General features: G+C 55.1%; 1 protein-coding gene across 3 annotated transcripts; it reads left to right on the top strand.

The window, feature by feature from the left end:
* The first annotated feature begins 6,768 nt into the window (after positions 1-6,768).
* PPM1M (protein phosphatase, Mg2+/Mn2+ dependent 1M) lies at positions 6,769-11,455 on the top strand. 3 transcript variants are annotated; one of them, XM_045807277.2, is made up of 10 exons: positions 6,769-7,009; positions 7,680-7,803; positions 7,946-8,200; positions 8,625-8,737; positions 9,047-9,161; positions 9,268-9,386; positions 9,548-9,611; positions 9,843-9,950; positions 10,060-10,208; positions 10,572-11,455. In XM_045807277.2, the coding sequence occupies exons 1-10, from the start codon at positions 6,792-6,794 to the stop codon at positions 10,714-10,716; spliced, it is 1,410 nt and encodes a 469-aa protein (XP_045663233.1). In that variant the 5' UTR covers positions 6,769-6,791; the 3' UTR covers positions 10,717-11,455. The 3 variants fall into 3 exon arrangements, with proteins under 3 accessions (XP_045663233.1, XP_045663234.1, XP_087723129.1); XM_045807278.2 differs by having other exon boundaries at positions 6,770-7,009; positions 9,077-9,161; XM_087867003.1 differs by lacking the exon at positions 6,769-7,009 and adding an exon at positions 7,097-7,457.
* The last annotated feature ends 115 nt before the right edge of the window (positions 11,456-11,570 follow it).

Below are 11,570 nucleotides of genomic sequence, written 5' to 3'. Positions count from 1 at the left end.
ACCAGTAGTTAAGTTTCTGCCCCTGCTGCATCCCCAGCACCTAGAACAGTGCCCAGCATTGCTAAGTGTTCGGGAATATTTGCCAAATAAACAAATGAATGAACAGTTGGAGTCATAGGGCACCTGGTGCCTCAGTCAGTAGAGCACGAGACTCTGGATCTCAGGGTCGTGAGTTTGAGCCCCATGTTGGGCATAGTGTTTACTTAAAAAAAAAATTAAGAGTCTTTATGTTGCACACGTACTGTGTACTGGGCACATTTATTTAATCCTCATGACAACCCTACAAGGTAGGTGTTACTGTCTTTTACAGTTGAAGAATTGGAGGTTTGGAGACATGAAGTGATTTGATGCAGGTTACAAGGTAGTGAGTGTCCCCAGGAACCTTAGTTTCCTTGACTCAAGACAGTGGAACAAGCAAAGGCTGAGAATCCCCCTGGGCAGTGGTCCTCACACCCTCCATCAGTATCTCCCACCTCAGGGATGAGGGTTTGGCCAGGGAAGGAAACTCCTTGGGAGATGGGTTCGAGCCCAGTCCTGCTCAGCTTCACAGCCTGGGATGCAGGCAAGGAGCCCAAGGGCCAGCAGAGTGCCCAGACTCCATCCCTGGCTGAGATCTGGTTTCAGGCAGAAAGATGAGAAAGCTGCACCCAGCTCCTCACATGAGTCCAGGATGAACACAGTATCCAGGAACAGGTTGGCTGCTCCTTCTGATGTTTCTCAACACACTCTGTCAGCCATTGAAATCGTTAGAACATACCGTTTTTTCAGGTGGATCCAAGGGTTAAAAAAAAAAAAAGTGAGCTATAAAAATAGTGAAGAAACAAAGGGAAAGTGTTGTAGAATCTTGGAGTGAAGGAGGCCTCTGAGTATGTCACCAAACTCAGCAGCCATAAAAGAAAAAACAATCAAAGAAAAAAATCGATAAATTCATTTACATTAAAAATTAAAGGTCTGGGGGCTCCTGGGTGGCGCAGTCGTTAACTGTCTGCCTTCGGCTCAGGGCGTGATCCCGGCGTTCTGGGATCGAGCCCCACGTCAGGCTCCTCCGCTATGAGCCTGCTTCTTCCTCTCCCACTCCCCCTGCTTGTGTTCCCTCTCTCGCTGGCTGTCTCTATCTCTGTCGAATAAATGAATAAAATCTTTAAAAAAAAAAATTAAAGGTCTGGATTGAAAGAGCCACCATCAAAGCCAAAACACAAACAACAAACTGTAATTGTCTACAAACAACATACTTGTAACTCACTTCAAAATAAAGAGCTCTGGGCCACCTGAGTGGCTCAGTCAGTTGGGCGTCCGACTCTGGATTCTGGCTCAGGTCATGGTCTCGGGGACAGGGGTTGAGTCCCTAGGCGGGCTCCCCGCTCCGTGGGGAGTCTGCTGGAGATTCTCTCTTTCCCTCTGCCCCTCCCCTCACTCTCTGCCTTTCTTCTCGCTCTCTGAATAAATAAATAAATAAATGAAATCTGAAGAATAAATAAATAATGAGCTCCCAGATCAATAAGAAAAAACCCAATGGCTCACTAAGAAACTGGGTAAAGGGTACAGAGTATCCACAGAAAAAATACAAATAGGCCTCTAGAACTATGGAAAATTGATGATCCTTCCTTTTTTTTTTTTAAGATTTTTTATTTATTTATGTGACAGAGAGACTGCCAGCGAGAGAGGGAACACAGCAGGGGAGTGGGAGAGGAAGAAGCAGGCTCCCAGCAGAGGAGCCCAATGTGGGACTCGATCCAGGAACGCTGGGATCACACCCTGAGCCGAAGGCAGACACTTAACGACTGAGCTACCTAGGCGCCCCTGATGATCCTTTCTTACTAAGATAAATGGAAGTCAATTAGACTTGCATATCTGTATCTATAGGGAAAGATTAAGTTTAATGAAAAACTGTGATGGTCAAATGATGGGAAAATAGGTTGACGGGAGAGGAAATTGGGGCAAACTTCATGTAGGACAATATCTACAAAATTGTAAATATGTATTTCCCCCCCCCCATGAATTGAGGTGAAATTCACACTGGGACGCCCAGGTCGCTCAGTCAGTTGAGTGTCTCCTTTTGGCTCAGGTTATGATCCCAGGGTCCTGAGATCCAGCCCCACGCCAGGCTCCCTGCTCAATGGGGGAGCCTGGTTCTCCCTCTCCCTCTGCCCCCGCTTGTACTTTCTCTGTCAAATAAATAAATAAAATCCTTAAAAAAATGTAACCAACTTAAAGTGATCGAGTCAGCGCATTCACTATGCTGTGCAACCACCGTCTCTAGTTCTAAAACATTTCCATCGCTCTGAAAGAAAACTGTACTCATTAAACAGTTCTTCCCCATTGCTCCCTCCTCCAGCCCCCGGCAACCCGCAGTCTGCTTTCTGCTTCCACGGACTGACCTAGTCTGGATATTTCATATGAATGGAAGCATGAAACAGGTGACCTTTTCTATCTGGCTTTTTTCACTTAGCATAAAGGTTTGGAGGCTCACGCACATTTGTGGCATGTGACAGTACTTTGTTCTTTTTTTACGGCTGAATAATATTCCATTGTGCGTATATACCACAATTGGTTCATCCATTCATCCAGACGATGGACATTTGTGTCGTTTCCACCTTTTGGTTGTCATGAGTAGCGCTGCCTTTGCCCCGCCGATTCCGTGACTAGGAACTGATCCTACCCACACGCCCCCGCAAAGGACTGTACAGCCAGTAACTGAAGACAGGCTAACTAGCCATCACTGAGAGGCTAGCTACAGAAATCTGCGTTTTTGCAGACTACTCTGTAGCCTTGACAAATAAGGCAGGCCTTCAAGGACTAATACTAAAAGATAGAGGTATCTTTTATGAAAATGTCGGGTGTAGGATATGGCACAGAGTATGCCATCACGCATGTAAAGAAAAGGAGGGGAGGAGGAAAAATTTTACATATATGTAATTTTAGTTTTTTAAATTTTTTTTAAAGATTTTATTTGTTTGACGGAGCATAAGCAGGGGGAGCGGCAGGCCGAGGGAGAGGGAAGAGCAGACTCCCTGCTGAGCAGGGGGGGGGCCCTCGGGACTCGATCCCAGGACCCTGGGATCATGACCTGAGCCAAAGGCAGACGCCTAACTGACTGACCCACCCAGGCGCCCCCATATATGTAATTTTTAAAGTATTTAATTTAACTTGAGATATGATTGATGTATCACATTGTATCAATTTTAGGTGTACAGCATGATTTAATATTTATATATTTTGTGAAACGACCACAATAAGTTTAGTTAACACATGTCACCACAGAGTTATAATTGTTCTCTTGGGATGAGAACTTTCAAGATCTACTCTCTTAGCAACTGTCAAATGTGCAATACAGCAGTGTTAACTCTAGTCACCATGCTATAGATTACATTCCAGAACTTACTTACCTTATAACTGGAAGTCTGTACCTTTTGACCAACTTCCGCCAATTTTACCCACCCCCACCCCTCACCTCTGACAGCCAGCAGTCTGCTCTCTGTGTCCATGAATTTGGGATTTGTTTGTTTAGATACCACATACAAGTGAGATCATACAGCGTTTAATCTTTCTCTGACTATTTTATTTGGCATATGCACTCAAGGTCCATTTGTGTGGTTGCAAATGGCAGAATTTCCTCCTTTTTATGGCTGAGTAACACTCCTCTGTGTGTGTGTGTGTGTGTGTGTGTGTGTGTGTGTGTACCACACTGTCTTATCCATTCATCTGTCAGTGGACACTTTGGTTGTTTCCACGTCGTAGCTATTGTAAATAACGCTGCAGTGAACATGAGGGGGCCCATGCTTTCAGGATTTCACTTTCTTCAGATAAATACCCAGAAGTGGAATTGCTGGATCACATGGTAGTTCTATTTTTAATTTTTGAGGAACCTCCATACTGTTTTCCACAGTGGCTGCAACCCATTTATAGTCCTACCAACAGTGCACAGAGTTTCCTTTTCCCCACATCCTTGCCAACACTCTTTATTTCTTGTCTTACAGGTAAAAAAAAAATTTTCTTTTGCTTGAATTTGCACAGAATACCTGGCATCTCTGGAAGGATCCGCAAGAAACTAATAATATTGGAATGCTCCAGGGAGAGGAACTGCCTGGCCAGGGAGGGGTTAGGGTTGTGGGCAGAGACTTGTTACTAAATACATGTTTACACCTTTTAAATTTGGGTTTTTTATAAAGGCCTGTTTTTAATTTTTATTTATTTTTTTTTTAAAGTAATCTCTATGCCCAGCGTGGGGCTTGAACTCATGACCCCGAGATCAAGGGCTGCCTGTTCTACCGACTGAGCCAGTCAAGCACCCGCCTTTGAAATTTTGAGTCATGGGACTCGACAAAAGCTATTCTCATTGTGAGTGAAAAAAATGTAGCATAAAAACCTTTTCTTTTTTCTGAACTTGCTCCTCTCACCCCCATCCCTCACATGCTGGCTGAGTTAGCCGAGGAGAGGTGTCTGGCCGGGAGGGGGGCAAGCTTGGGTTCATTTGAACAGTCGGGAGAAGAGTGTCACCGAGGGGTGAGGAGTTGCATGGCCCCCAGGGAGGGCTCAGCCCAGGAACGAAGAGAGACCCACCCCAGGGAACCTCACCTACGATTTCAGACAACAGCGATGGAAGTGCCTGGAAACTTCTGGAGAAAGAAAAAGGCAAATGGTCAATCCAAAGGTCTGGGAATGAGGGGCACTGGATTGCTGAAGCAGCAACAGTCAGAAGACAATGAACAGAGAACTCAGAATTCTGAACCAAAATATCAGTCAAAAGCTAAGGCTTTTGCCCCCATGTTGGGTGTAGAACTTATTTTTAAAAAGAGGCTGGGGAGGCTTTTGAGACAAACCCTCGCAGACTGGCAAGGACCCAGGGAATTACCTCGCAGGCATCCTCTCTCGGAGAGTTGTTAGAGGATGTGCTTCAGCAACATGACGTAGAAACCGAGACAGGCCTGGGATCCAACAAGAGTAGAGGCTCCCAGGGACCCAGAGGCCGGAGCAGCTACTGTGGCACTGGAGGAACACCCAGGCCGCCGTGGGACGGGGAGGATGGGACTGCCACAGGGCTCCAAGGCTACGCTGGGCAGCAGACCTCCTGCGACACCTCAGGAGCTTCTCTGAACAGACAGGATTCATCCCACACAGGGGAGCCCAAGATGATGGGTTGGAGGAATAGACTGTGTGTTGTTTCCTCTCATTTTAGACTTTAAAACCCTCTGAGCCATTGGCTGGTAGGGATGAGGAGGTGAGCCCACAGACTGAATTGGGTCTGCCCCACTCTGGGTCCCTGGTCCATTTCTGTCCCAATGATAGGGCATAGCTCAGGGGTCCTTTGGGAAGCTTTTTCTGACTTTGCCCCCAGCCCCTTGCCAGCTGGATCACACGCCATCCACCAGGATTCCACCATCAGAGCAGGGGAGCCCACCTGCATTAGTGCTGTGCTCCTGCCCCCAGCGTGGGGCCTGGTGCACACAGTGGGGGTGGGAAGTTAGCCCCCAGGCTGCTCTGGACTGGAGTCATCTGAGGGAGGGGACATGGGGCACAGCTTCCCGTCTCAAAAACAATCCTCCTTGGGCAGGGGAACCTCCCAGTGGGGCAGGGCTGCAGCCCAGAGGAAGTAGGGCGTTGTGAGCAGGTGCTAGGCTTGGGAGTGGAGGCAAAGGTAGGGACTCCTGCTGCAGCTCTCCCCCGGGACCCTGGGCTAAGGGCCTCAGGGGCTTTGAGTTGGCAAGCCTGCCTTTTCGAGGAGGAAAGGGGAAGAGAGATACCCTGTGGGGGGTCTGAGTCAGCTGAACTGTCATAATGGAAACAGCACACCCTGGGCATCAGGACACTTCCCCTCTGCGGGCGTCTGAGTCCCCCTTATGAGACAGAGGAGTCCTGCACCAGCAGTTGGGCTTAAGTGACAGAAGGGTGACAAAGCACCCTGTTAACAGGCAGATGCGAAGGGAGACACTATTGCTGACCCCACCGTGACAGCTGGCTGGGGGTGGTGGTGGTGTAGAGACTGCAACATCTCGCCCCCAGCCAAGATGAAAGGCTTTCACTTCCCTTAGTTCCAGGTCTGAACTCTGGTTGGAACCTTTTGGAGACCATGAATTCCTCTTGTCCCCCAGCCACCAACACTCTAGTGACGATCCTGGCGTCTGTCCAGAGAGGACCTCTTGACTTGGGGGGCAGTCGTTTGGGAGGCTGTCCCCGAAGTGGGGAGCAGCCTCCCACGATGAGGAAGGCCAGGGTGACCAGCAAGCCCCATCCGGGGCGGAGGGTGACAGACTGCGGGGGTGGGGAATGAAGGCCACCTGAGGGAACCCTGTGCTCTGAGCGTCTTACTCAACGCGTCAGCCTGACACCTCCAAGCACATCCTGTTCCCATCTTCCCCTTGCGCAAGGCTGAGGCCCAGCAGGAGGAGGCCGGAGGCTCGGCTGCGGACGGGGGCCCCACCTGGAGGCCCTGGCTGCGGTCGGAACGACCCCTGCACCTCGCTGGGGGGCCGGGAGGGACTTTCCCGTGGCCAAGGCCGGCGACCCCCGCGTGTGCGGCCGCAGCAGGCCTGCTCGGGCGCCTGTGGGACGCGGGCGAGCCGCTTCGCTTCTCGAGGCCTCAGTTTGCTTGCCTGTGAAGTGGGCCTGACGACAGCCTTGGCTTCTCGGGGTCGTGACGGGGCTCGGCAGGCCCGAGGGCGCCCAGGCCGCGCGCGCGCGCTCCCCGCGGGAGGCCGGGGTGCGGGGGTAGCCTCCGCCCCGCCCCGGCCCCGCCCCCGGCCCGCTTCCTCCTCCCGCCCGGCGCCCCGCGGGCAGCCCCCTGCCGCCGCGCCATGTCCGCCGGCTGGTTCCGGCGCCGCTTCTTGCCGGGGGGTCCGCTCCCCGCGCCGCGGCCCCCCCGACCGCGCGCCAGCCCGGTGCCCTACCGGCGGCCCCGCTTCCTGCGCGGCTCGGGCTCCGGCCCCGCCGACGCCCCGCGCCGCCCGGACGCCCGGCCCGTGCGCAGCCCCGCGCGGGGTCGCGCGCTGCCCTGGAACGCAGGCTACGCCGAGTGAGTGCCCCGCTCCCCCGGGCCCCCGCTCCCCGGCCCTGCTGGGCCAGCCCCGGCGCCGGGACCAACCTGGAAGACAGCCCACGCTGAGCGAGTGCCCCCACCCCCCAGCCTTGCGGCTAGCTCCCTCCTGTCCGCCCCTGGGACTCTTGACAGCTCCCCCCGACTCCCGGTCCCACCGCAGCCTTTTCTTCGGGACTCCAGCCTCCCTCAGAGAGGCTTGCGAGTTGGGAAGGACCTGCGCTTCTGGGGCTTCCACGATGAGGCAGGGACACTGGGTAGAGTTTCAGCACTGTGGCCTGGGAGCTACGCCTCTCCCGCACGCACGCATCTCGCCCGGGGCTGTGGCTGGCGCCCTACCGGACAGGAACTCTGGCCGAGGTGGGGTGGAGGATAGGCGAAGGAGCCCAGATCTGCCCAGGCAGCCCACCCTCACCTCCCAGCCCAGGTCAGCGGGTAGGCTCCAGGGGGGCTGGGCCCTGAGTTTTGCCTTAGCTTGAGGTTACTGACCAGTTAGGAAACTTCTACTGTGTGTCCGGGTGTGTGTTAGGGGCAGCATGGGGCTGCTGTCGCAGAGGTAGGGCTCCTCCTTCTGTGTACCAGCTCTGGTGTCTGCCCGTGGGGACATGGGTGTGTCCCTGAAGGGTCACTGATCGCTTACCGGCCTCAGGATCATCAATGCAGAGAAGTCGGAGTTCAATGAGGACCAGGCGGCCTGTGGGCAGCTGTGCATAGGGAGGTGTGCGTTTGCAGCTGAAGAGGACCAGGAGTGGCTGAACTTGTGCCCCGAGGAGGTGAGTAGGACCGGGCCTGAGCCAGGCTTACAGGCTGGGACCAGGACTACAGATGGGACGTTCTTGCTTCAGTGTTCTGCTCTGGGCCAGGGCCCAGCTGGGGAAGCCAGGCAGAGCCTGACGCCAAGCCCTTCCTGCACAGCTCCTGACAGGTCACTACTGGGCCCTGTTTGATGGGCACGGAGGTCCAGCTGCAGCCATCCTGGCTGCCAACACCCTGCACTCCTGCCTGCGCCGACAGCTGGAGGCCGTGGTAGAGGGCATGGTGGCCACTCGGCCCCCCATGCACCTCAGCGGCCATTGCGTCTGCCCCAGTGATCCCCAGTTTGTGGAAGAAAAGGGCATTAGGGCGGAAGACTTGGTGATCGGGGCTCTGGAGAGTGCCTTCCAGGAATGTGTGAGTGTGGCCTTTGGCTGGGGAAGGGACCAGGGACCTGAGGGGCATTGCAGCACACAGCGGTGGTCTCCTTGGATCTTTGCATTGGGAGGACAGGATGGGGCTGGCTTGTTAGTAGTGGTCGTCGTTGTCATCATAAGCCCTCCCGTTTATCCGCGTGCTTTTCCGTGCCGCGTACCTCGTGCGCCCTGCGGGTCCTTGGTGCAGGGGCTGCTATCCCTTCCTCAGTTCTGAATAGGACTTCCCTCCCTCTCAGGGGATACATCCAGATTCTCTGACCACAGGGATCCTGGAGTCATAGCTAGACTTAGGGTGGGGACCGCCAGGCTTGCTGGTGGGGAAGTGAACTGTGGGGTGGGGACTGGGGACAGAGTGTTATCGTGGCAGTACCAGCAGCAGCTCAAGTGGCTTCGGTTTGCCCCAGGATGAGGTGATCGGGCGGGAGCTGGAGGCCTCAGGCCAGGTGGGCGGCTGCACAGCCCTGGTGGCCGTGTCCCTGCAGGGAAAGCTGTATGTGGCCAATGCTGGGGACAGCAGGTAAGAGCTGGAGGGTAGGTGGGGTTGGGGCCGGGCAGGCGGGCACAGAGGCAGTGGGGACAGTGAAAGGGGCTGGAAGTGGAGGGCTGGAAATGGGGATTGCCTGGCTGAGTTGCTTGTGTACCTGCATGTCAGGTGTGAGTGGACAGCAGATGCGAGGGAGGGCAGACTCCTCAAGCGCCAGGCCCAAGGGCTGAGCTTCTTCTCTGCAGACTGTAGGTGGTCATGGGGGGCAGAGCTGGTCCCTGGTGGCTGGAAGAGGGGCCGACAGGAGGGGGGCCATGAATGAGGGCGGAGTCTGTCCCGCAGACCTCTGCCTTTCTTCGGCCACCTGTCCAGGGCCATATTGGTACGGAAAGACGAGGTTCGGCCCCTGAGCTCCGAGTTCACCCCGGAGACTGAGCGGCAGCGGATCCAGCAGCTGGTAGGTGCCTTTGGCAGAGGGAGGCTGTGGACTCCCAACTTGTGAGTCCAGGGTCACCAGAGGCCACCAGAGAGAACCTGATCCATGCCTGGCCTTCCTACCCCAGGCCTTTGTCTACCCCGAGCTTCTGGCTGGTGAGTTCACCCGACTGGAGTTTCCTCGGCGACTGAAGGGGGATGACTTGGGGCAGAAGGTTTTGTTCCGGGATCACCACATGAGAGGCTGGTGAGCGAGGTGGGGTTGGACACAGTGGGGAGAACCCTGGTGTCCAGGCCCAGTGTGTGACCTGGGGGCCGTCCTCTCGCACCTGGGCAGGGTGGGCTCCGTGTGCGGGGAGGTGAGGGGGTGGGTGGGGCCTGGGTTGATGCTGGGTCTGCTCCTGGTAGGAGCTACAAGTGCGTGGAGAAGTCGGATCTCAAGTACCCCCTGATCCATGGGCAGGGCAGGCAGGTCAGTGAACGGCCCCCTCTAGGAACCCCTCTTAAATTGCCCCCTGCAGAGGTGGGAGCTCCTTTCTTCCTCTGGTGGGGGCTGTAGCTGGGGTGTTGGAGTTTGCTGCAACGCTACGGGATGTTTGTCCGTCCACGCAGGGCACTTGAGGGCCATACTATGCTTCCGTGTGCTTTATTTGTATGTTCACTGGGGCTGTTGGCCATTACCTCACATCTCCCTTGTCCTCAGGCTCGGTTACTGGGAACACTGGCTGTCTCCCGGGGCCTGGGAGACCATCAGCTCAGAGTCCTGGACACAAACATTCACCTCAAGCCCTTCTTGCTCTCCGTCCCACAGGTGAGTGGGCAGCAGCGCGCACCAGCTTCCGTCTGCCCCCAAAGGCAGACAATGAGGCTGGCGGGAGCCGGGAAGGGAGTGCGGAGGGATCCTCAGGCTTCACTTGCAGGTGACTGTACTGGATGTGGACCAACTGGAGCTGCAGGAGGAGGATGTGGTTGTCATGGCAACTGATGGTCTCTGGGATGTCCTGTCCAATGAGCAGGTGGCACGGCTAGTACGGAGGTTCCTCCCTGGCAACCGAGAGGACCCACACAGGTACTGTCGCTTCTGGGGACCTGGCTGGCACCAGCCGCAACACCAGAAGTAGCTGTGGCTGAGAAGACAGAGTTGATGATGAGCCCAGCTCAGGGCAGGGGGTCAGGAGCAGAGCTCTCTCAAGCTTCTGGGTGGAGGGGGGGTGACTGTGGGTCCCCCAAATCCCTGGGTTCAGAAATCCCCAGGACCCAAATCTCCATGGTCCAGCCCGTGGCCCTCCCATGCATGTGGTTTGCCTGGCCCGCAGCTGGACTGCATGGTTTGGGTCCCCACGTGCCCAGCCCTAGCAGCAAGTTCTCCCTGAGGGGTGCCCTTGCCTCTTTGCTCTGGCTCCAAAGTGCATCTGCAGGATGATCCCCACAGGTTCTCGGAGCTGGCCCAAATGCTGATACACAGCACACAGGGAAAGGACGACGGTCCCACAGGGGAAGGGCAGGTGTCCTACGACGACATCTCGGTGTTCGTGATTCCCTTGCACAGCCAGGGCCAAAGGAGCGGTGGCCACTGAGGATTCAGACACTATATCCCAGAACCACTCTCAGGCCGGGTATAGTCTGGGCATCCCTCCACCATGGTCAACAGCAGGCCTGCCTGCCCTGGCCTAAACACAATGGGTTGACCCCCCACCGCAGCCCATTTCAAGGAGAGCATTTATATCAGGCAGTGAAAGCTGGAAAAGTATGGAGAGCCCAGCTCCCCAGGGCCCCCTCTGGCAGGCAGGGCAAGAGCACAATTACCAATAACCTGTCTTTACAACGTAGGAAACCAGGTGGGGCTCCTCTGACAGGGTCTTAGCAGCCCAATGTTATTGCCAGATGGGGACAGCCGGACTAAGGGCATTGGCCACTAATGCCAGGAGGGGCAGAAGAGCCTGTTTGGATCCAGGTCTCCAACCCATGAATGTCAGGGTATTTACTCAGTAACCCCCAAAGCCTATGCAGGGTGCCTTATTGAAAGCTGTGGGTAGCCTCCTATGTGCTCAACAGCCATCTTGAATCTGCCCCTCGGGAGAGACCAGCCCAAGTCCTGCCCTGACCCTCTTCTGCCACTGGAGGTGAGGCCCAGGCCCGGGGGGTAACGTTGGGGCAGAACAGAAAGAGGCAAGAGGAGCCCCAGAGTTTGCTGAGCCAGGAATGTCCCGATCACTCCTTTCTGGCCCCAGCCCTGCCCTAGGCTGATGTGCCGGCAATGCCTTTGGTTTTGTTGCTCCCCGTCACCTCCCTATTATTAAATGTTTGTGTGCTGAAGAGCCCTTGTGAATCATGAGTTGCTGTAAAGCTTGGCATTATAGTACACTTTTTGCTCTTTTACTTTCCAAAGAATCGGTCTTAGCTCCACCTTGCAAGTTTGCCTGTAGTCAGG

Source organism: Ursus americanus, chromosome 14 (assembly GCF_024610735.1).
Source record: "Ursus americanus isolate L20-20 chromosome 14, mUrsAme1.1.p, whole genome shotgun sequence".
In the NCBI taxonomy this organism is placed as follows: Eukaryota; Metazoa; Chordata; class Mammalia; order Carnivora; family Ursidae; genus Ursus; species Ursus americanus.
The sequence above is the reverse complement of the archived record's forward strand: the minus strand, read 5'-3'. Positions and strand labels throughout refer to the sequence as shown.

What these genes read in the sequence shown, in the direction of transcription:
- PPM1M (XM_045807277.2), top strand. Translation starts at nt 6,792, where the DNA reads ATGTCCGCCGGCTGGTTCCGGCGCCGCTTCTTGCCGGGGGGTCCGCTC. An exon ending in GATCACCACATGAGAGGCTG is followed by an intron (nt 9,387 to 9,547) that starts GTGAGCGAGGTG and finishes TGCTCCTGGTAG; the next exon opens with GAGCTACAAGTGCGTGGAGA. An exon ending in TCCATGGGCAGGGCAGGCAG is followed by an intron (nt 9,612 to 9,842) that starts GTCAGTGAACGG and finishes CCTTGTCCTCAG; the next exon opens with GCTCGGTTACTGGGAACACT.